This window comes from Leptodactylus fuscus, chromosome 11 (genome assembly GCF_031893055.1).
Source record: "Leptodactylus fuscus isolate aLepFus1 chromosome 11, aLepFus1.hap2, whole genome shotgun sequence".
NCBI lineage: Eukaryota > Metazoa > Chordata > Amphibia > Anura > Leptodactylidae > Leptodactylus > Leptodactylus fuscus.
Window position 1 is genome coordinate 43,530,889 of NC_134275.1, and position 26,202 is coordinate 43,557,090.

At 44.4% G+C, this 26,202-nt stretch overlaps 1 protein-coding gene across 4 annotated transcripts in view; it reads right to left on the reverse strand.

Annotated features, from left to right (window-relative positions):
* CACNA1B (calcium voltage-gated channel subunit alpha1 B) overlaps positions 1-26,202 on the reverse strand; it is a 240,728-nt gene that overhangs the window by 203,254 nt on the left and 11,272 nt on the right. For all 4 annotated transcript variants that reach the window (XM_075259127.1, XM_075259126.1, XM_075259129.1 and 1 more), the window contains exon 3: positions 14,819-14,958. In XM_075259127.1, the coding sequence (XP_075115228.1) occupies positions 14,819-14,958 (140 nt within the window). The remainder of the gene's footprint in view (positions 1-14,818; positions 14,959-26,202) is intronic.

Genomic DNA, 26,202 nt, shown 5'->3' on the forward strand with positions numbered 1-26,202 from the left:
TTATAGGATGATCGTCTTCTGTATCAATGATACACTAAAGTAGATTACACATGGATGGCTGCTTAACATTGGGGTCTATACTGTCAATTATTTCACTGCTTGGTTTCTTCCAGATTACAGGGGTTACCCAGGTATTTAATATGTAATGGGGCTGGGGTATAACAAGCAACCATTTAGCTCTATAGATGTTGGAGTTCAGAACATGAAAAGTTAATGATGTGTTTTGGCTTGTTTTGAAAGCACAGAGAAGAATAATGTGATGTCATAGTGCAAGCATAACAAACACAGTGATGTCACAGTACAGGGATTAATAAATGCAGTGATGTCACAGTACATGGATAATACACTCAGAGATGATACAGTACAGGGATAATACACACAGCGACGCCACAGTACAGGGATAATACACACAGTGATGTCACAGTACAGGGATAATACACACAATGATGTCACAGTACAGGGATAATACACACAGCGACGCCACAGTACAGGGATAATACACTCAGTGATGTCACAGTACAGGGATAATACACACAGTGATGTCACAGTACAGGGATAATACACACAGTGATGTCACAGTACAGAGATAATGATGTCATAGTACAGGGATAATACACACAGTGACGCCACAGTAAAGGGATAATACACACAGCGACGCCACAGTACAGGGATAATACACACAGTGATGTCACAGTACAGGGATAATAATACACACAGTGATGTCACAGTACAGGGATAATACACACAATGATGTCACAGTACAGGGATAATACACACAGCGATGTCACAGTACAGAGATAATACACACAGTGATGTCACAGTACAGGGATAATACACACAGTGATGTCACAGTACAGGGATAATGATGTCATAGTACAGGGATAATACACACAGTGACACCACAGTAAAGGGATAATACACATAATGACGCCACAGTACAGGGATAATACACACAGTGACGCCACAGTAAAGGGATAATACACATAATGACGCCACAGTACAGGGATAATACACACAGCGACGCCACAGTACAGGGATAATACACACAGTGATGTCACAGTACAGGAATAATACACAGTGATGTCACAGTACAGGGATAATACACACAGTGATGTCACAGTACAGAGATAATACACACAGTGATGTCACAGTACAGAGATAATACACACAGTGATGTCACAGTACAGGGATAATACACACAGTGATGTCACAGTACAGGGATAATGATGTCATAGTACAGGGATAATACACACAGTGACGCCACAGTACAGGGATAATACACATAATTACGCCACAGTACAGGGATAATACAAACAGTGATGTCACAGGACAGGGATAATGATGTCATAGTACAGGGATAATACACACAGTGACGCCACAGTAAAGGGATAATACACATAATGACGCCACAGTACAGGGATAATACAAACAGTGATGTCACAGGACAGGGATAATACACACAGTGATGTCACAGCACAGGGATAATACACACAGTGATGTCACAGCACAGGGATAATACACACAGTGATGTGACAATACAGGGATAATACAAAAGTGATGTCACAGTACAGGGATAATACACACAGTAACATTACAGTAGAGGGATAATACAAACACTGTAGTATTATTATTTCATTAATGTAAGTATTACTAACAAGACCCTATTAATGGAACCCTGGAACCCTAATTTACTTGCTTCCAATGACCCCATTTTTCTATAAAACAATCCCTGCTATAAGCTGTGGCCCCTGGAGATATATTTTGTATGTCCTGTCCCATCAATGTTATTTCTTGCTTTGTGGGAATACATATATATATATATATATATATATATATATATATATATATATATACATATTCTGCCTGTGATCCAATATGCCTTTTCGCTGTGGGTCTGAGCAGATACACACATTGCCCCCACCAATAATCTGTGGCTGACCATATGAGGAAATCAGGTGGTTTTATAATAAGGAAAGAAACAAGAACAAAAGGCGACTGAATTTGGTGAACGCTCCTAATCTACCCCAAAGTACTGTGCATTAAGGAGATTACAGGGCGGCGCGGTGCCAGAGAAGAAATGTCATTAACTGTATTTCACTTTAATTGTCAGAAAATCGCAGGGCCGGCAATCAGAGAGAAATCTGTTTTATAGCGTTCAATACTTTCAGAGTCGCTTTTGGATAAAATATCCGCCCCCACTCCTTACTTGCACCTCTCTGTCTCTTCAGTTCCAAAATGTCTACCACAACACTGACCCCTGCTCATGATTCAACTGCAATAAACTTCAAGAGATATAATGTTGTTACCAAACTGTACAGTATTATCCTGTGACATGGGGGCAGCCATTTTGTGTGATCAGAAGATGGAGCCTTCTAGTTCTAAGACACTTCCCCCAACCCAAGTACCTTCTCTTATTACTAGGAAAAATCCGTGTCACACATACTATAATGTGCCCACAGTGTCATACGTCCCTCATTATGGACTCCATAGCATAATGTCCCTCACATTATAATGTCCACCTCATAATGGCTTCCACAGCATAACAGTATAATGTCCCCCTCCATGTGGCTCTCACAGTATAATGCTACTGCATTGTGGCCCCATACAATAATGTCCCCCTGCTTGTGGACCGCACAGTATAATGCCCTTCCTCAATGTGGCACCAACAGTATGATGTCCCCCTCATTGTAACCCCCATACAATAGCGTCCCCCTCCATGTGGCTCTTACAGTATAATGCCGCTTCATTGTGGCCTCATACAATAATGTTCCTTTCCTTCATGTGGCTCTCACAGTATAAAGCTGACTCATTGTGGCCCCATACAATAATATCCTTCTCCTTGTGGCCCACATAGTATGATACCCCCCTAAATGTGACCCCCATACAATTATGTCCCCCTCTATATGGCCTCCACAGTATGTATAATTTGCAGAGGAACACATACCAAATAGCTGTCCTCCAGAAAGGAGAACACTGTCTCCCTAATGCCACCTATAGGTAGCTACCCTCTAAGTTAAGCGGGTTATCCACAGTTTCACTATCAGTATTTTCAGATAATTTTTATAAGCTTAATATCCGACTGATTAAAGAGCCTTGAAATATCACTAGGGATTTTAGTCCTCTTATCTCTCATCTGGTATGGTGGGTGCGACCCCTTTTTTGAGGACATTTAATTAGCATATTTTTTCCTAGGGTGCATTGGCTGTAAGACTCAGAGACTCATCAGGACAACTTGTAAGAATTTACCAACCAGCCCCCTCTAAGCTATAGGTGCATGTAATATTACCAGCACTATGTTGGACTATAGTGAGTGCCAGTCATATCTCTGTGCCCATTATCACTGTGCTTGGGGAGACCAACACCTCTATAATTTAGTCATTCCCCTAATTTGGTGTAAAGTATACTGCCATACCCCGTACTTCACATTGATCATTCAGCCAATCAGTTTACTCTGAACCACTGACAACCATAAACCCTGGAGAACAGAACGCTGTCTATGCTGAAGCCCAGCACTCATTGTTTTATAATATATCCAGCTTTGTATGAGTCAGCGGCTTTGGATCTCCCATATATGCAGCTTATTACATGGAAACATTTGGAAGCCGTCTTTATCCAGTGTAAATATTGTTAACGGAGTTTCATCACACTTACAATTATCTCAATAACAAAGTCAGTAATGCAGAGTGTGGAGGGACTAATATGGTCTATGTTATAGAGCCAGGCGGGTAGCTTTATACAAGACACTATGCTCAGAGAGGTGGAAGAGGTTCTTCCATGGTAGACCCTTAAGACCTGTAGATCAGATATCTTAGGGATAGGAGGCGTGGAGGAAAAATTGGACCAAGTTTGTATTTTAATGGCCAGATAAGCGGTCAGTCTTTATATCAATGGCTGTGATGTAAACCTGATCCATAGAGTGTAACATTATACAATAGAAATCCAAGACCCTTGTGAACCATCATAGCACCTTGGACATGAGTGATCCTTCAGACATCTCATCAATATCAAATTGACGCCAGTCATCTGTTTTGGGTGCCGCAAGCCGTATATAAAGTATAAAGTATATAAAGTATACCGCCACCACTGTCAGAGTGGGTGGGTGAAAATTTCTGGACAACCCTTTCAAGCATCTACATCAATAAAGCATCATTTATGATGAAATCCCAACACATTCTTGACTTTTATTGAGATTAAGATGACTGGATTTGGCTTTCAGTGGGATCAGGGTGAGCCCGGACAAAGTTTTGGGGGTCAGTTTTAGAGAGCGGTGAGATAGGACCTGCATCTTCACATATTCTGACATATCTTGGCATATAACAAATGTTATATATGTCTAACATACTACAAGCTCCTTAACAGGCTTGGTGAAAGTCACTATGAGGAAACCTTACTATTGTATGAGAAGGACTTCATGCTTCAGAGTTATATCGCTGCCTGAAGCACAAACCCATCCAAAATTAGCAATTCAGCTCTAGACAAAGGGATGTGGACTCTCCGTGTCACTATGTCTTGGCATGGGTTCTTCTATAGCCCTAGGGATAGCTGTTCTTCAATAGGATCCCCTTCAGGAAGGACTGGGCTTGACTCCATGCCAACCACATGTCAAAGACTTCAGGTTAATATCAGTCACAGCAAAGCAGACAGGACAGGAAAATCAACCGATGCCAAAACCGACCCAAAACAAAGACAAACACAGAAAACCATTTGAGCCGAAGTCAAGCCTGGGTGACCCTATTCTAGGCCACAATCAGAAGTCAATCAAGATGGCAGATTGAAGACAAAGGACTAAATATCTCAAGACATCAACGTCAGGACGGAGAAAGGGAGGAGAATATAACGCTCTACCAATGACATCATTGCTATGCATTACCAACTAATACCCCTGCCAACTTTGTGGGAGGCAAAAGAGTTGGATCGGGAAATGGTAAGTAACTGTCAGCTCTCCATCTCCATTGCGGAGGGAAAATATTTGGCTGCATCCCAGAAATACATTGTAGCAATCTTTCTATGGAACAAAATCATTTCCTCTTTTAAAGATGTCTCTGTGTGAAGTGCGCAGTACATTTTTAGAAACCGACAAGATGACAAGAAATAACTTCAAGCTCCGGGTACTTTTACAGAAATCGAGCCAATTGACACTAACTAGTGTGTGAGGATAGTACAAGATAGAGAGGAGGGGACACTTCCAAAATGGGGCCCATCGGACAATAGATCATCTTCTCTAAGATTGCCAGCACTCTATCATCTATTATAGTGTGTGTATGTATATATATATATATATATATATATATATATATATATATATATATATATAAAGATATCCATAGAATTTCCCTGCCGAAAATTAAATTCGGTCACAGACTGTCGCATGTGGCCCCTGCTTAAATCTTCTCCTTTCCTTTGATCCTATGTTGTCTTATATCCTAATTAGAATGACAATCTACTGTATAAAAAGACACCTCTTTGTGTCCCAGGAGATCAGCCATGTCCACCCTCGTCCCTCTCACTGTCTTATACCTGGTAGTAAGATAACTAGCTGCGGCCTCTGGTTGTAAGAGAACTAGCTTTGACCTCTGGCTGTAAGACAACTAGCTGCGGCCTCTGGCTGGAAGAGAACGAGCTGCAGCAGGAGCCTCCCCCCTCCAAATATTTGGAGCTTTCTTCAGAGCAAGCAAATTCATAATGTGTTGATACCTACTGACCACATTTCAAAGAACTTGGAGAATGAAATATGTCCTAGTATCACTCAGCATTCTAGAGCTTAAAGGGATTTTCCTCTGATGCCTTGGACTCCGGTTGATCAGCTGATTGAAGTGTCTGCAGCCCATACAAGCTCTGTGGACTCTTCCCTGTACCAAGAATGTCACGTTAATCAATCACATGATACAGCAGCAGTTCAGTCCCATTAAAGTGAATGGGGCTGAGCTGCAATACCAAACAAAGCCCCTACAACATGTATGTCGCAGGGCTTAGTTTTTAGTGACGAGGCCACGGAGCTCAGCTGAACACTGTGGCCTCTTCAACTAGTTGATCAGGGGGGTTCCAATCACATATTGATGACCTATGACTGACATATGAAAATCTTGGAAAAACATTTTAATAGAGTATTCCAGCCTTTTCACATAGAGGATCGTGCACGACCGCCCCCTGTGCATGCAAAGGTATGATTTACATATATGTTTTTATAGTTTTATTTTAAAACTAATAAATAAGATTAGTGGTGCCTGAATAGCCTTTTTAAAGGCTATTCACGCATATGTGGGGCTCATACAGCAAAATTTTGTTGATAGAGCCCCTTTAAGATAGGTCATCAATATCAGCTTTATGGATCAACCCTGGGCATCCCCGACGATCAGCTATTCTCAGAATTGAAGATGAATCTGGAAGTAGACCACTGCATTAACCCAACACAGCCACTACACAGTGGATGAAGCTGTCTGCTTCTGGCTCAATCTCCAGAATAGTTACGGCATGGGCAGCCACTGAGAGCAGCTGATCAGCAAGGGTGCATTGTTTTGGACCCCCACCAGTCTGGTATCGACGATGTACCCTAAGGTACATCGTCAATTGACTACAAATGTCAAAAGGTTGGACAACCCCTGTAACAAATCCAGTCCTTATGTTCTGATCTTAGGTTGGTAAAAATAACCCAACACTACCCGTCACAAGAATGGAACTAAAAATATCTTTTTGGCCCCAAGAAGAGGACAATTTGTTAGAAACCGTAGCTGAAATTACACTGCCGTAATTATTGTGTTTGTTCAGGCTTTTTTTCCCATGTTTTTACACCCCCACCCCGAATCGAATTCTATTAAAAAGGGACAAAATCTTCAATGAGAGATCCCCAGATGATGGCGAGGAGGCGGGAAAACTCGATAAAGTAACGTGCAAACCAATGCAGAAAATGAAAGGCAAAAAAACTTGGAGCTTAATAGAGACAAGTTAATACAGCTGTCAAGTTAGTTCTTTCTGGAGAATGAATAGGCGGCGAGCTGGTGGTTGGGGGTATCAGGCTCATCAATTCTACTTGTTTTGTTCCCTATCTCAATAACACTATAATTGCTGCATTCACTATATGAACATTCGCAGCTGCCAGAAATCCCAATACCAGAATTCATTAGTGGCCTTTTCTCCCCCCTGCACAGTCGTTCCCAGTTAAAAATGGGATCAAAATAGCTTTCAAAGCATCTCTTCCTCTCCCTCTCGCAGAGAAAAGGGACCGCATGTACAGGTGGAAATATTCTGCTTAAAGTTTTATAGGCTTCCCACACTTCACACAAGAGCGGAAGATCAGAGCTGCCGCCAACCTAACAAAAAAAGCATAGGACTAGGGAGAAAAACTCTTTGCAAAAAAAAGTGAGTCCTTTCTCCCTTATGTCTGGGGAAAAAGGGGGCAGCATTCTTGAAATCTGACCCTAGGTCATAATAATTTATCAGACCCTACCTATGCTTTCTCTGACCCATGTGCATAAATGTGATGGAGTGCCATGCAAAAAGGGCAGCCTATCTTAAGCCCTCTCTGAAAATAGAAACCTTCAAGCCAAAAGGCCGTAAGAGCGTTGAATAGTGTAGTCCATCTGTGCCAGAGCTAAGAGAGTCCCATCTTTCTTCTATCTACCACCTGGGCACTCACCTCAGTGTCCACCAAGGAGCCAACAACTGGTTGAACTCCTTCCACAAAGGCAGAAGGAGGCCAGGGTTACAGGGGAGGAGGGAATTATTATGGCCACACAATCCTTCCCATCCCTAAACATTAGGAGGGTCCCAAAAGGGCACCCACAGCCCTCAATCCAAGAGACAAAACACGCAATGAAAAAAATATTAACTTAAATAAGTGAAATTGTACTAGAGACTGGTCTTCTGACCTAGTCTATGAAAATTCATAACTGGGTGTCCATGAGACCAGGCAAATATGGGGGTGCACTCACAAACTGTGAAAGAGAAGTATATGCAAACATGCTAGAATCTCAGTGGGTTCCCACCCGCAGTCAGTTCAGACACCCCAGGGTCACTACTCCTGGGGCATTTCTGTACCTGGGGCTTTTAAGCTCCAAGACCCATGGCTTTGATCTGGTGACCACCTAGATGTCTTTAAACCCAAGTAGTACACCAGACACTTACAAACTAACACCATGTGGTTTTCGGTGATCTATCACCACTTATAGTGATCCAAAATTCCACTGGTAGTGGAGGTGGTGGTGTGGATAACCACTGACCACAACAGATACTACACCTGATCTTAGCCAAAATTGATCTTGGATCCTACATAGTCCTAAGCTAAGGAAAATCTGTACATGGTAGTGGCCAAAGTGGCATGAGTGCATCAAGACCGGCTTTTGTGACTGGTTAGAAGTGTGATGGAGACACCATGAGAGGGCTTCAATTTTTGTTGTTGCTATATGCCCATCCTGTGTGTATGCCACTGCCCCTGTGCCCTGCAATATCATATCCAGGAGGCTGAGACAAGGGCTTTACAGTTAATCCAGCTGTGAATAAAAGCACACATCGCTGGAAGCATACATATTTTATGCTGCCATTTCCAGCATGCATGCCGTCTTGTCAGCAGGAAAAAGTGTCACATGAAAGGGTCTCTCCAAGCCTGCAGACCTCCAGGAGAATCCTGAGTGCTTCACTGCTCAGGTGACATGTTATAATAATTGTATGACTTATTATGTATTTACATGGCTCCTGGATCTGCCATCTCTAAGATGGATCTAGTTGAGTTCATTTGACGTCAATTGAATTCCCAAGTTTTTCTCCTAATTCTTTTATTGAAAAAGTTTCAAAAAAATTGCGTACAAGCTGCATCATCCAGTTCAACTCACTTGACACTCCAAAATTTAGTAACCCTCTGGTGATTCCTGTGCTGTTCAGGATGCTATGCCTAGAGGTGTGCCCCCCGAACGGAAAACTATCCGCATAAAAAGTGGTTACCTAAGGAAACCCGCGGATCCCATAGACTATAATGTAGTCCATTTGGTTTCTGCTCGTTTCCGCATGAAAAATGTGCAAGCAGTACTTTTCATATTTCATGCAGATAGGGGAATGGAATGGCTCGAACACAGATCTGAACCAGGCCTGAGACATGTTACATAAAGTAACAGCACCATGCATGAGGTGCTACTAAATTTAGGAACATTCAGTGGCGTAACTAGGAATGGTTGGGACCCAAGGCAAACATTTGTCGTGCCCCTTCCCCCCCACATTCCTATACATACTATTATGCCCCATAGTGGCCCCTGCACACTATTATGCACCATAGTGGCCCCTAAACACACTATTATGCCCCCATAGTGGCCCCTAAACACACTACTATGCCCCATTGTGTATCACCCATGAACAATTATTATACTCTGGGGTCTTTTCAGACCCCAGAGTATAATGATCGGAGACCCAGGGGAGGATACAAACATAAAAAAAACAATGTTACTTACTAGAGATGAGCGAACACTAAAATGTTCGAGGTTCGAAATTCGATTCGAACAGCCGCTCACTGTTCGAGTGTTCGAATGGGTTTCGAACCCCATTATAGTCTATGGGGAACATAAACTCGTTAAGGGGGAAACCCAAATTCGTGTCTGGAGGGTCACCAAGTCCACTATGACACCCCAGGAAATGATACCAACACCCTGGAATGACACTGGGACAGCAGGGGAAGCATGTCTGGGGGCATAAAAGTCACTTTATTTCATGGAAATCCCTGTCAGTTTGCGATTTTCGCAAGCTAACTTTTCCCCATAGAAATGCATTGGCCAGTGCTGATTGGCCAGAGTACGGAACTCGACCAATCAGCGCTGGCTCTGCTGGAGGAGGCGGAGTCTAAGATAGCTCCACACCAGTCTCCATTCAGGTCCGACCTTAGACTCCGCCTCCTCCGGCAGAGCCAGCGCTGATTGGCCGAAGGCTGGCCAATGCATTCCTATGCGAATGCAGACTTAGCAGTGCTGAGTCAGTTTTGCTCAACTACACATCTGATGCACACTCGGCACTGCTACATCAGATGTAGCAATCTGATGTAGCAGAGCCGAGGGTGCACTAGAACCCCTGTGCAAACTCAGTTCACGCTAATAGAATGCATTGGCCAGCGCTGATTGGCCAATGCATTCTATTAGCCCGATGAAGTAGAGCTGAATGTGTGTGCTAAGCACACACATTCAGCACTGCTTCATCAAGCCAATACAATGCATTAGCCAGTGCTGATTGGCCAGAGTACGGAATTCGGCCAATCAGCGCTGGCCAATGCATTCTATTAGCCCGATGAAGTAGAGCTGAATGTGTGTGCTAAGCACACACATTCAGCTCTACTTCATCGGGCTAATAGAATGCATTGGCCAGCGCTGATTGGCCAGAGTACGGAACTCGACCAATCAGCGCTGGCTCTGCTGGAGGAGGCGGAGTCTAAGGTCGGACCTGAATGGAGACTGGTGTGGAGCGATCTTAGACTCCGCCTCCTCCAGCAGAGCCAGCGCTGATTGGCCGAATTCCGTACTCTGGCCAATCAGCACTGGCTAATGCATTGTATTGGCGTGATGAAGCAGTGCTGAATGTGTGTGCTTAGCACACACATTCAGCTCTACTTCATCGGGCTAATAGAATGCATTGGCCAGCGCTGATTGGCCGAATTCCGTACTCTGGCCAATCAGTGCTGGCCAATGCATTCTATTAGCTTGATGAAGCAGAGTGTGCACAAGGGTTCAAGCGCACCCTCGGCTCTGATGTAGGAGAGCCGAGGGTGCACTTGAACCCTTGTGCACCCTCAGCTCTGCTACATCAGAGCCGAGGGTGCGCTTGAACCCTTGTGCACACTCTGCTTCATCAAGCTAATAGAATGCATTGGCCAGCGCTGATTGGCCAATGTATTCTATTAGCCTGATGAAGTAGAGCTGAATGTGTGTGCTAAGCACACACATTCAGCTCTACTTCATCGGGCTAATAGAATGCATTGGCCAGCGCTGATTGGCCAGAGTACGGAACTCGACCAATCAGCGCTGGCTCTGCTGGAGGAGGCGGAGTCTAAGATCGCTCCACACCAGTCTCCATTCAGGTCCGACCTTAGACTCCGCCTCCTCCAGCAGAGCCAGCGCTGATTGGCCGAATTCCGTACTCTGGCCAATCAGCACTGGCTAATGCATTGTATTGGCTTGATGAAGCAGTGCTGAATGTGTGTGCTTAGCACACACATTCAGCTCTACTTCATCGGGCTAATAGAATGCATTGGCCAATCAGCGCTGGCCAATGCATTCTATTAGCGTGAACTGAGTTTGCACAGGGGTTCTAGTGCACCCTCGGCTCTGCTACATCAGATTGCTACATCTGATGTAGCAGTGCCGAGTGTGCATCAGATGTGTAGTTGAGCAAAACTGACTCAGCACTGCTAAGTATGCATTCGCATAGGAATGCATTGGCCAGCCTTCGGCCAATCAGCGCTGGCTCTGCCGGAGGAGGCGGAGTCTAAGGTCGGACCTGAATGGAGACTGGTGTGGAGCGACCTTAGACTCCGCCTCCTCCAGCAGAGCCAGCGCTGATTGGCCGAATTCCGTACTCTGGCCAATCAGCACTGGCTAATGCATTGTATTGGCTTGATGAAGCAGTGCTGAATGTGTGTGCTTAGCACATACATTCAGCTCTACTTCATCGGGCTAATAGAATGCATTGGCCAATCAGCGCTGGCCAATGCATTCTATTAGCGTGAACTGAGTTTGCACAGGGGTTCTAGTGCACCCTCGGCTCTGCTACATCAGATTGCTACATCTGATGTAGCAGTGCCGAGTGTGCATCAGATGTGTAGTTGAGCAAAACTGACTCAGCACTGCTAAGTCTCTGCATTCGCATAGGAATGCATTGGCCAGCCTTCGGCCAATCAGCGCTGGCTCTGCCGGAGGAGGCGGAGTCTAAGGTCGGACCTGAATGGAGACTGGTGTGGAGCGATCTTAGACTCCGCCTCCTCCAGCAGAGCCAGCGCTGATTGGTCGAGTTCCGTACTCTGGCCAAACAGCGCTGGCCAATGCATTCTATTAGCCCGATGAAGTAGAGCTGAATGTGTGTGCTTAGCACACACATTCAGCTCTACTTCATCAGGCTAATAGAATACATTGGCCAATCAGCGCTGGCCAATGCATTCTATTAGCTTGATGAAGCAGAGTGTGCACAAGGGTTCAAGCGCACCCTCGGCTCTGATGTAGCAGAGCTGAGGGTGCACAAGGGTTCAAGTGCACCCTCGGCTCTCCTACATCAGAGCCGAGGGTGCGCTTGAACCCTTGTGCAGCCTCGGCTCTGCTACATCAGAGCCGAGGGTGCGCTTGAACCCTTGTGCACACTCTGCTTCATCAAGCTAATAGAATGCATTGGCCAGCACTGATTGGCCAGAGTACGGAATTCGGCCAATCAGCGCTGGCCAATGCATCCCTATGGGAAAAAGTTTATCTCACAAAAATCACAATTACACACCCGATAGAGCCCCAAAAAGTTATTTTTAATAACATTCCCCCCTAAATAAAGGTTATCCCTAGCTATCCCTGCCTGTACAGCTATCCCTGTCTCATAGTCACAAAGTTCACATTCTCATATGACCCGGATTTGAAATCCACTATTCGTCTAAAATGGAGGTCACCTGATTTCGGCAGCCAATGACTTTTTCCAATTTTTTTCAATGCCCCCAGTGTCGTAGTTCCTGTCCCACCTCCCCTGCGCTGTTATTGGTGCAAAAAAGGCGCCAGGGAAGGTGGGAGGGGAATCGAATTTTGGCGCACTTTACCACGTGGTGTTCGATTCGATTCGAACATGGCGAACACCCTGATATCCGATCGAACATGTGTTCGATAGAACACTGTTCGCTCATCTCTATTACTTACCTCTCCGTGGCTCCGGCGCACTCCCCATTACTTTCGACCATCTTCAATGTTGGACCAGACGTCAAGTGAGCCAGTCCAGCGTTTCGACACATAATGATGCTGGCCTGGCCCACGTGACGTCTTGGATGTCACCAAATAGGCCGGAAGACTGAAAAGAACCCAGAATATAATGATAACAGTGTTTGTTGGAGTTCACGGGACCGAGGCCTCACTTACTGATCTCCACTCTCGATCAAGGCCACTTCCACAGAAGGGGAAGCGCAGGCTGCCATGAGCAGGAGCGGGGATTGGTAAGTAAATAGGGCCCGTTACCTGATGGGTTTACTCAGCAGGTAACAGCCTATTAAAAAAAATAAAGAAAACACATCAGGGGCCTGCCAGGTCCCCTAATGTCCCGGGACCTATGGCAGCTGCTGCCGCTCCTGGTAGAGCAAGTCTGGAGAATTTATAACCGTCCCTCCAGCTAAGGAGACTTTGTTCACCTATAGTGTAGCCACATAGACTAATGGCTGTTATGATATCGTACTAAAACTCTAACCATCTGTCAACTAGACCGATCTGGGCATGGAGTTGCCCCAAAGTAAACGCTTGGCATGGTATTTATCTACATTGACAAGCTGGGGTGTAAAATGCATGTTATATGGTCAGTATAAATAAGGGCGGCCATATTTCATGTCTGTGTGAAGTGGAACTTGTTGTGGACTAGAATAGTCCGTGCCAATGTGCAGTCCATGGACACCAACAAGAGACGGAGTTGCACAAGTTTTTTATTATCCACAGGGTGTCCGAATAAGTTCATCTGAATAAGCCCTTAGTATAACCATCAACAAGAGACCCGATCTCAGCTGTAAGATGACATTGTGTATAGTGTATTCTGTAATCAGTCACACGTTTGCACGACTGTATACACTGTCATGTGTGACTAAAACATAAAGCTATCAGACAATATATTGCAACAAAGAAGCAACATTACAATAATCGTATCTTAATATACAATGCAACTGAATACATAATAAACATTTTTGGATTTTTTGCCATTCTACAGTTTACAGGAAGGTGCAACTCCTAACCCTTCATTGCACATCTAACATTACCTGAGCAACATAGCAACATGCCTAGTGGGTTGGCAACACATCAGTTTATTTAGGCCATAATATTATAGCAATTCATATTATACGCTCAATGGGAAACAAACAACCTGAGACCATGGCTGGTCTTATTCTATCCATCCCATCACCATATAATATCACCGAGTGAAAATCTACAAGAAGGAGTCTCATATTTATTGTGGATATGGACAGCAAATGCAAAGTATTCATTAATGGATGTCTAACCAATGAGATTGGGTCACCAGAATAAAATTTACCTAAGCATGGGTGGGGACAAGGGTAGGGCATATCTATAGGGCAATGGGAAACAACCTGAGGTCATGGCTAATCTTATTTTAGCTATACCATTACCATATAACATCAGAGAGTCAAAATTTACACAAGGGAGTGCCTTATCTATTATGGATATAGGCAAGAAAGCCAAAGCAGCCATAAATGGATGTATAATTAATCCGGTCACTAGAATAAAATTTCCCTAAGCGTGGGCAGGGCTTGTATTAGTTGGCAAAAAGACAGCAAAAGCAAAGCAGTCATAACTAGATGTATAACCAATGTGATCAGGTCACGAAAGTAAAATTTCCCTAAGAATGGGAAGGGAGAATAAGGGGGGAATGCGTATAGGGCAATGGGAAACAAGATGAGGACATGTCTTATTTTGTCTGTTCCATCACCATATCTACATGAAGGATTCCCTTATCTATTGTGGACATAGACAACAAAGGTAAAGCTCACATTAATGGATGTATAACCAATGAGATCATGTCACTGGAATAAAATTGCCCTAAGTGTGGGCGGTAACAAGGGTGCGGGATGTTTTAGTTAGCAAACTAAGAATCATCTGGAAAGCTATGCACTTACCCGGTGAGTACAACTACAAAGTCCATGACATTCCAGCCATTCCGGAGGTACGAGCCTTTATGAAATACAAAGCCTAAGGCGATGATCTTGATGCCAGCTTCAAAACAGAATATGCCAATAAAATAGGGTTCGGTATCATCCTGCAAAGAACAATGGAAACTTGGATTAAAGAGGTTATAGTAGCTAAAGGATCTGTAATACTATGTAAAGGAATAACAACAGTAACCTGATGTGCCGTACATAGTAACCTGATGTGCCATACGTAGTAAACTATATAATGCCAGACACTTGTATCTCAAACCAAAGTGTTATTGGCTGGAGGACCGAGTGTTTGATGGTATAACAGAGCCGGACTTAGCTAAGAGGGAGGTGAGGCATATGCCCGGGATCTCTTGCGTGTAACTAGCAGTTTTGCAATGTAAATTATATTATACTAGCATCTGCCCGCGACTTCATCTGCAGGTTGGCGTTGGTGCTGAGCCGCTTATATTTAGCCAATTACTATTGTGGATGATCTGACTGCTCCCGTGCCTCGGCTCTGCTACATCGCTGCATATGCGCAGCACATTCAGTTTTATGTACATCTCTGCATATGGAGAGCATACTCAGTCGTGCTACAGCGCTGCTTAAGCTCTGCTACATCTGGCCATTTGGATTATAGGGGTGTTCTTATGTCAGGGTCTGAGCAGCTTCTGTGTTGGAAAAGGCTGAACGGATGTTGCAGAAATTTGCCACAATTCAATCAGCCTGCTCCCGCGTCTCGGTTCTGCTACATCGATGCATATGCATAGAATACCCAGCTGTATGTACATGTTTGCATATGGAGAGCCTATAGAGGTGTGCTACAGCGCCGACTAAGCTGTGCTACATCGGGCAATTGTGATTGCAGGGGTTTTGTTATGTCACTGAGCAGCTTCTGTGTTACAAAGAGCTGAACGGATGTTGCTGAAATGTGCCAAAGTTGTTCCCCCTCCCCCATCAGAGGCAGAACAACACATTTTCCGTCGTACTCACTGAAACTCTACACCTGATATAGTCATCTTGCCCACACACAGCCTGTATGTTCTGTAGTCTCCTGATCTTGTATAAGACTCCATTTTCTTCAGCTTTCACACTGTCCAGCTTCATCCTATATAGCTCCGCCCACAAAATAATGTGTAGCTCCGCCCACTGCCTAGCATGATCCTATCTGAGAATGGCTCATGGACCTGTGATGACGTCATCACAGGTCCTTTAGTGTAGTGTGAACCTAAATTCCTTCACTGCGGTCATGTAGTGATATCATTTATCGGGATAAAAAGTAGCCTATGTTTTAATCGGGGTTCCTATCTATGTATGTGGCAAATTTCATGCAAATCCGTTCAGCCGTTTTTGTGTGATTGAGGAACAAACATCCAAACTCACAAACATCCAAACACACAAACTTTTACATATTAGTAGGATTATGTTATAATCAGGTTTTTTCACTACAGACCTAGGAGATTAGGAGCGAAACTATTATATGTAAGGTGGATTGTTATAAGGGGGAAACAAATCTAAGGGGCTATTATAAGAGGAGATTATATATAAAGGGGGCTATCCTACTAATATTATAAGTGTGAAAGTTTGTGTGTTTGGATGTTTGGATGTTTGTGAGTTTGGATGTTTGTTCCTCAATCACGCTAAAACGCCTGGACGGATTTGCGTGCAATTTTCCACAAACATAGTTTTCCCTTAGGATTGAGTCACAGGCTACTTTTGGTGCCACTAAACAACATGGCTTCCTAGCAGGAGACTCACAAACGCAGGACTCCTAGCCCCAGCTATAGACTCACACACACTGCCTGGCATTTCCTGCCTCAACCTTCCTGCACACTCCTTACTGTCACCTCAGGAGTAGCCCTCACTCTACTCACTCACATAACACATCACATTGTCTGTATCACTACATACACAACACATCACATTGTCTGTATCACTACATACACATTCACACACACTGCCTGGCATTTCCTGCCTCAACCTGCCTACACACTCCTTACTGTCACCTCAGGAGTAGGCCTCACTCTACTTACTCACATGTTACATATAACTTTCCACTATATAACACATCACATTGTCTGTATCACGACATACACAATACAAAACATCACATTGTCTGACACAATACAACACATCACATTGTCTGACACAATACAACACATCACATTGTCTGTATCATGACATACACAATACAACACATCACATTGTCTGACACAATACAACACATCACATTGTCTGACACAATACAACACATCACATTGTCTGTATCACGACACAACACATCACATTGTCTGTATCACGACATATACAATACAACACATCACATCACATTTGCTAGCCCACCAAACTTTTTAAAGCACTTTTACAGTTTCACACGTCTGTGTCCGCCCAATTCTCAAATCACCGCAGACGAAGTCGCGGGTAAAAGCTAGTTATTTATAAGGGAAGAATTTATAATAGACCTAATAAAGGGGGACTGTAAACTAATAAGGGGGAATGATTACTGATATGGGGCACTGTTTATAAGGAGGGACTATTATTTATAAAGTAGGACTATAATAACTGATGAGGGAGGTGCAAAAATCTATTAGGTGGTACAATAGGGGTTATTTGAATTGTGTGGTCATAGGGGGGGGTGATTGTTACTGTTTTGGGGGCAGAAAGGGGTATTATTAATGGGCTGTCACTGTAAATATGTTGGGGTTGTTCGTATATCAGCATTTGGGGCCCCCACTTTTAATTTTGCCCAGGGCCCCAGTTTGTCTAAAACTGGCCTCGGACCTATGGTCTCTTTCTCTGCACATGCAGATATAACACCAGGGTATTCTATACAATTCAATGTATACTTAGGCCACTAAAGCAGGGTAGGTCCTCACAATCATTTACATTAGTGGACCCAATGTACCAAAGTTAAAGGGGTTCTCTAGTGAGTCCATCTTCACTTTGGTCATCAGTACCCGCACCCAGCCCCTCCTCCTTCCACTTCTCCCATGTTCATCATAAGTAACCTGTGTCATAGGGCTGCCTTAATACATTATTGTAATAGGAGATGGAGATGGAGGAATTTGGAGGCTCCTAACTCATGACCCATAGTCAAATCAGCCTGAAACCGTTGGATTCGTTGCATACAAAGCCCTAAAAAAGGTAAGTGAAGATAGTCCAGGAACAGATGCTATAGAGGTTAACAGTCCGACTAAAACTGAGGTGGAGCAGCCTAATATGAAACAGATTTCTTTAAGATTTCATATTCATCTGTACTATAAATTGTTTAACTTGTAGTACCACCCCTGGCCAAATGGTGTGCTGTTAATCAGAATCATTTCTATGTATAACAGGGAACACAAAACCCCTAGTGGTAGAAATATTGAATGTATTATTGACAATACCCATGCTTATTTATGCATGTGCTTACAAAACAAAAATAAGATATCCAATCGCTCTTATAACCTGTGGTTTGGGCAATTTTACATACAAAGTAAAATGATCCTGGCTGGCAATAAATATTTGATACACTGTGGTATTGATCATACGTCTCATTTAATCCACATTGTTCATGAAAGCCTCTGCGCACGTCACACTTCTCTAAGTATTGCCGCCATGGTTGCAGCCACTAGCACAGGTATGTAATCCATATACAGTCCTATGAAAAAGTTTGGGCACCCCTATTAATCTTAATCATTTTTTGTTCTAAATATTTTGGTGTTTGCAACAGCCATTTCAGTTTGATATATCTAATAACTGATGGACACAGTAATATTTCAGGATTGAAATGAGGTTTATTGTACTAACAGAAAATGTGCAATATGCATTAAACCAAAATTTGACCGGTGCAAAAGTATGGGCACCCTTATCATTTTATTGATTTGAATTCCCCTAACTACTTTTTACTGACTTACTGAAGCACAAAATTGGTTTTGTAACCTCAGTGAGCTTTGAACTTCATAGCCAGATGTATCCAATCATAAGAAAAGGTATTTAAGGTGGCCAATTGCAAGTTGATCTCCTATTTGAATCTCCTCTGAAGAGTGGCATCATGGGCTACTCAAAACAACTCTCAAATGATCTGAAAACAAAGATTGTTCAACATAGTTGTTCAGGGGAAGGATACAAAAAGTTGTCTCAGAGATTTAACCTGTCAGTTTCCACTGTGAGGAACATAGTAAGGAAATGGAAGACCACAGGGACAGTTCTTGTTAAGCCCAGAAGTGGCAGGCCAAGAAAAATATCAGAAAGGCAGAGAAGAAGAATGGTGAGAACAGTCAAGGACAATCCACAGACCACCTCCAAAGAGCTGCAGCATCATCTTGCTGCAGATGGTGTCACTGTGCATCGGTCAACTATACAGCGCACTTTGCACAAATAGAAGCTGTATGGGAGAGTGATGAGAAAGAAGCCGTTTCTGCACGTACGCCACAAATAGAGTTGCCTGAGGTATGAAAAAGCACATTTGGACAAGGCAGCTTCATTTTGGAAACAAAAATTGAGTTGTTTGGTTATAAAAAAAGGTGTTATGCATGGCGTCCAAAAAGAAACAGCATTCCAAGAAAAACACATGCTACCCACTGTAAAATTTGGTGGAGGTTCCATCATGCTTTGGGGCTGTGTGGCCAATGCCGGCATCGGGAATCTTGTTAAAGTTGAGAGTCGCATGGATTCCACTCAGTATCAGCAGATTCTTGAGAATAATGTTCAAGAATCAGTGACGAAGTTGAAGTTACGCCGGGGATGGATATTTCAGCAAGACAATGATCCAAAACACCGCTCCAAATCCTCAGGCATTCATGCAGAGGAACAATTACAATGTTCTGGAATGGCCATCCCAGTCCCCAGACCTGAATATCATTGAACATCTGTGGGATGATTTGAAGCGGGCTGTCCATGCTCGGCGACCATCTAACTTAACTGAACTTGAATTGTTTGTCCAAAATACCTTTATCCAGGATCCAGGAACTGATTAAAAGCTACAGGAAGCAACTAGAGGCTGTTATCTTTGCAAAAGGAGGATCTACTAAATATTAATGTCACTTTTCTGTTGAGGTGCCCATACTTTTGCACCGGTCAAATTTTGGTTTAATGCATATTGCACATTTTCTGTTAGTACAATAAACCTCATTTCAATCCTGAAATATTACTGTGTCCATCAGTTATTAGATATATCAAACTGAAATGGCTGTTATAAACACCAAAATATTTAGAACTAAAAATGATTAAGATTAATAGGGGTGCCCAAACTTTTTCATAGGACTGTATAATACATATATTACACATCAGATTCACATTGTATCTTATTAGTAGATGACTGGCACAATATTGAAGGCTTCAGTCACTTCCAGAATATTTGCACGGTCAAAATGATGGGTTTTGGCAATGATATCCTGCTAATGAACGTGTTTGCATCGCGGCCATAGTGCTGAGCGTCCCCTGAAATTAACGGCGCTGACTCACAGGATCTGAGCAGTCGCCTCCCTTTCATTTCCAATGAGTATTTATAGACTTTCGTTTTTAAGAATGGGAGGAAACTATCAATGGCTGTCTATATAGGCTGATGGGATTAAAATAAGGCTATGGGTTTAGTAAAGCTGGCCATGGACATGAGATTTCTGTTAGATTCCATCAAATTCTGTGGTCTGGAAAAACAAGGATCAAATAAGTGCAATCCTATTTCTTCCAGTAGACAAGTGGCATCAAAGGGTTAGCTGATTATCTCTCCCCACTAACATTGGTTTTGCCTTATCCATGGCTCACTCGCTGGGCTCACACTGTGTAAGGGGCCATAAGTGGGCATTATACTGTGCACGTGGGACACTGAGGGGGCATTATACTGTGTGTGGGCTCTTAGGGGGCATTATACTGTACATGGGGGTTCTAAAGGGGACATGATAGAAATTGGGTGGGTATTATACTGTGTGAAAGTCCCTGAGGGGGCATTTTACTGTGTGTGGGCACTTAGGGGACAATATACTGTCTGTTGGCACAAAGGAGAGCATTATAGTGGGGGGGGGGGGCATTATACTGTGTGTGGTGAATCTGCCACCTTCCCACCCCATGATCCTGCACCTCTGGAAAATGCAGCGTGCATGCATGAATGCAGCTTTACATCGAAGTGAAAGTACCAGTGGCCTAGGACTGTATACAGTAAGCTGTATCCAGATACATAGTGTGTCACTTCCCTAGGAGTGCTGCTATATGGTGCTCCTGGACGCATACATTTACCCAGGGGCGGATCCAGGGCCGGGCGAGCCGGGCAACCGCCCGGGGCCCCGCGCTTAGCGGGGCCCCGCGGCCTGGCCCTAACAAAATGGTCCCGGTCAGCTCGGCAGTCGGGCAAGTTCCGGGGCCCACAGAGCCTCTGAGGGCCCCCCGGCACTTGCCTGTCACGATTTCAGCTCATCGGCGTCCGTCCGCCGATGAGCTGGAATACATACGCGATCAGTGGCAGAGGCAGCTGCCACAGGGCCCGGGACATAAGGGGCCCGGCGACAGCTACCTCTGCTACCCCCGCTCTTATCACAGACAAACTGTTTTAACTGTGCTAAGAGCGGGGGACAGCTGAAAGGACCTTGTGTGACGTCATCCGTCACATGACTGGGTGGGCGTGTCTATAGCCCGTACAGTCCTGGAAAGAGAAGAAGAGATCTGCTGCGAGGTAATAAAGGGGAGGGGGAGGGAAGGGAGATGCAGGATGGAGAGTGTCTGTGTGTAAGTGTGTGTGAGTGTGTATGTGTGTGTGTGGTGAGGAGCAACAGTAACCTAGGGGCAGAGATGGAGGAGAGGACATGAAAATGTGGGTACAGATGAGGGGTGCATGAAACTGGGGGCAGATGGAGGGAGGGTATGAAATGTCATGTGACATCAGTGTGTTATTAAAGATGGCCAACACCACCAAAGACTGCAGCGGACAGGTAAGTAACTTTTTTTTTTATGTCTGTATCTCCCCTCGGTCTCCGATTATTATACTTTGGGGTCTGAAAATACCCCTGAGTATAATAATTGTTCGTGGGTGTTCATTATCGGGCATAATCCCGTGTGCAGGGGGCCACAATGGGGTGTAATATTGTGTGCAGGGGCCACAATGGGGTATAATACTATGTGCAGGAGCCACTATGGGACATAATTGAGCGTGCAGGAATGCGGCGTGTGGGGGGGGGTAGTCGGTCTAGATCTTCGGTGTCGGTCAGGAAGGGGGGGCCATGTCAAAAGTTCGCCACGGAGCCCCGCCATTCCTAGTTACGCCACTGTACGCGATTAAAGCAGGAGCTGTGACCTCAGCTCCTGCTTTAAAGCTCCGGCCCGGCTTGCGTGTGTAGGTGCGATGACGTCATCACATCGCGCCTACACACGCAAGCCGGGCCGTAGCTAAGCAGGAGCTGAGGTCACAGCTCCTGCTTTAATCGCGTATGTGACTGGAGTGAGAGAGAGGAGCGTCAGGGGAACGATGGAAGGTGAGTGATAGAAGGTGAGTGTAAGTGTTTGTTTTGTATTAAATATTAAGGTGGAACATAATGAAGGGGGCCCATGAAACTGGGGGGCAAATGAAGGGGAGGGGGGAACAGCATGACACTGGGGAAGATGAAGGGGATGCGGAGAGAACGGCATGAAACTGGGGACAAAGATGGAGGGGGCCCAATGAAACTGGGGGGCAAATGAAGGGGAGGGGGGAACAGCATGACACTGGGGCAGAGACTGGGGACATTAAACTGTGGGCAAATGAAGGGGGAGAACGTGATGAAACTGGGGACAGAGATGGAGGAGGGGGACATGAAACTGGGGACAGAGGAAGGGTGTATATGAAACTGGGGGAGAGATGGAGGGGGGGCATATATTTTACGGGTGACTGTAGGAGGATTATACTGTGTGGGAGCACATGATAAATGAATGAGAATGGGTGGAATCAACATAAAAGTGGGTGAAGCCAAATTTGCCGCGGCACGCAGAGCGCGCCGCACATTTTGCTCCTCTTTCTACTCATTAAAAATTAGGAGGTATGGCGTTGGTGACGCCACACTCCTGCATGACGTCACTCGCTTCATCTGCGACGCACAGTGTCTCGACTCCCCCGCCTCCTTTACAAGGGGGCCCACTGAGGCTCTGTCGCCCAAGGGCCCATAAAAACCTGGAGCCGGCCCTGGGTCAGGCGTTTAAAGCAGGAGGTGTCACAGCTCAGCTCCTGTTTTAACGCTGAGCTCCGGCATTTGTAGTCGCGATGTGATGATGTCACATCGCGCCTACAATATGTGTATGAGGGAGAGAGCTGCGGGGGAAAGAGGGAAGGTGAGTGTGTGTGAGAACAGTATGACGCTGGGGCAGATGAACGGAGGGAGAACGGCATGACACTGGGGCAGATAGAGGGGGGGAGAACAGCATGACACTGGGGCAGATGAAGGGGGGAGAACGGCATGACACTGGAGCAGAGACGGGGGGGGGACATGAAACTGTGGGCAGATAAAGGGGGAGAACGGCATGAAACTGGGGACAGAGATAGAGGGGGGGGACATGAATCTAGGGGTAGATGAAGGATGTATATGAAAATGGGGAGAGATGGAGGGGGGGGACATATAATTTATGGGTGACTGTAGGAGGATTATACTGTGTGGAATCACATGAAAAATGAATGAGAATGGGCGGAGTCAACATAAAAGGGGGCGGGGCCTAATTTGCTGCGGCACGCTGCGCATAGGGTCCCGCCAAAGTCAATTGCCCAGGGCCCCGCAAACCCTGGATCCGCCACTGCATTTACCAATAATAGAGGGCTGTACATGGACTTTCAATGCTTCTAATGGGAAAGTACAGCTGCATACCTCCCAACTTTCAAAGGACAGAAAGGGACAAAATGTGCATTGCACGTAGGGCGATGCAGCAAATTTAGCTACACCCACTTCTAAATTGACTCTTCCCATTCCCATTAATTTCTCTTTATGCTCCCCACACAGTATAATGCTTCTACAGTCACCCAAATATTATATGCCCCCACATTATAATGTTCTCCTAAAATTAACCCTATAGTGTAAAGTCTCTCTCCTGGTGCACCCGCAGCTTAGTATAGTGGTCGTCAGTCTTACAATGATTGCCCGGCACTCCGAGTACCTGATCTTTGATACGGTAATTTAAATCGGCGTGCCATACAAAAAGGTTGCCTATCACTGCTGTAGAAGAAGTCCAGGCTTTGGGGCCCAAGAGAACGAGGGTTCTGTCTGAGCCACTTCCCTATTGGCGGAATGAATCTTCACAATTCTAGAAATATTAGCAAACAAGAGATGGGGTAATGGCCAAGAGTCATATATTCTTAATGGGTGGGCAAGGACATGGTATGAATTGGCAACGGCAGGGGGCCCTATTTTTAGTTTTTGCTACTGGGCCAGAAGAGACAGTATTTTCGAACATAGCACAAAACAATAGAACTTGCCATTATACCATATCTGCAAATGGTCCATGTTATGCCCGGAAGCGTGCGGGTTAAGGATTTCATTACTTGCAGCTCTCAAGTTTATTAATCATGTTATTACTTTCCCATGCCCTGGCTGTTCTCCCCCGCAGGGAAAGGGTTAATGCAATTTGCGGCTCCGCTGAAATGAAAGCCTCTGTAAGAGGTTCAGGCGTGATGGGAAGGAGCTGTTTTCTTCTAGAGGAACTTTATATCAGAAGGTAATTTGTGACTGTTTTAAGTGGCTGTGGCAGGGATGAAACCCACAAGCTATTAGCTAAAGACGAAAAACGAAAAAAAAGAAAACGGAGAAGAAAAGATAGCTTTTATGCTCCGAGCAAAACCTCACGTGTCCCAGCAAAAGAGGGGAGGATCAGCAATGTGGCATTGTAGAAGAGAAGATACCATAAGTGCTCTGACTTCTGATGGTCCAAAGTTCCCAGTGAGACGTTATCTATTAAAGTCTGGACCGCCATAATCAAACTTTCATGGGGAGACCCATGACGATCTGTGTGAACAAGCTATGAGCTTGTTAAAGGGGTATTCTGTTTCAAAAACTGTATTTTTTTAAAATTCCATTGTATTTTTTAAGTTATTGAGCTTCTATTAAAAGTTACGTTTTATCAATCTTGCGAATCCCATGCCCACTTTGCGGTAAAATCCGTAGCACGAACATGCTGCAATTTCCAAAACTGGCGCGGTTTTGAAAATCGCAGCATGTCAAATATATCTAACGTAGTTAGAATTGTAACAGAAAGTCCACGAAGGAAAACTCTGCGAACTTTCTGTTTAAAGCAGTGTGGGAAGAACCACAATGCGTACCCGCCACGGTTTTTCAACTTTATGCAATTTGCTGACTGTTATTTTTTTCTACTGTTGAAGTGTAACATTAACAATAGTGGGGCTAATCCGCACCTATTTTTTTCATCCTGCAGTGGCACCAAAAATCCATGTAGACACAAAAATCAAAAAATCAAAATCAAATCAAAAAAATGCTTTATTGGCACGTCCGAATAGGTATTTGGCATTGCCAAAGCTAGTAAAGTGGGTGGGTGGGGGGGGGAGTTGGGTTGGGTGGGTGGTGGGTCTGGGGGGGGGGGTTCGGTTATAACAGTCCATGGAGTCTCATCAAGGATTTACTATCAAGGACTATCAAGGATTTACCATGGCTCCGACATGTGAACAAGACTTCCACAGATTACAAATCTGTCCTGCTCTTGTGATAACCACACAGCTTCACTGGTCGTTACAGTACAGTCATTTGAGCTCTATATTGTCACAAGCCATGGACCTGTGTGTCACATGACCGGCATCGAAGGTACTTAATGAATGAAGAAAACTATGAAGAACTGATGGAATAAGAATACTGAAAAATTGGTCGATTGCATAGAATTTTTTTACTGGGGCCATAAGGATTGGTCCACACATGCTGAAATTTTTCTCTTTGTGAATCCTGACCCATATCTGCAGCAAATTTCACCTTTATATATATTTCTGTATTATACAAATCATGCTAACTATTCTTTGTGCATATTATTTCGATATCCCCAGTAGAAGGTTGCTTGCAGCATGGAGTCTGCGCTGCAGATTTGTAACGTCAGGTCACATTGTAGCAACAATGTTATGGGCAAAATAAATAATCCTTATCCAACAATGACACATAAATATGAATGAAATATTTCCGAGCCAAAACTGTGAATCTAAAAAGTCCCAAAATATTTCTTTCTAGCCTCAGATGCCCTGGCAGTGTCTACCCCGAGGGCCTGGCAATAGCTGTATGTTATTCTGCACTGCGCTTAATGATTAACCTGAGTTCCTGACCAAAGTACCACCTGCTGTTGCGGGAGGAATATTTTGATGCATGCACAAAACAGGGCAGCAATAACACAGTACATCTCAATGCAGATATTTTCATTCCAAAAGATGAGTCAGGAGATGACGG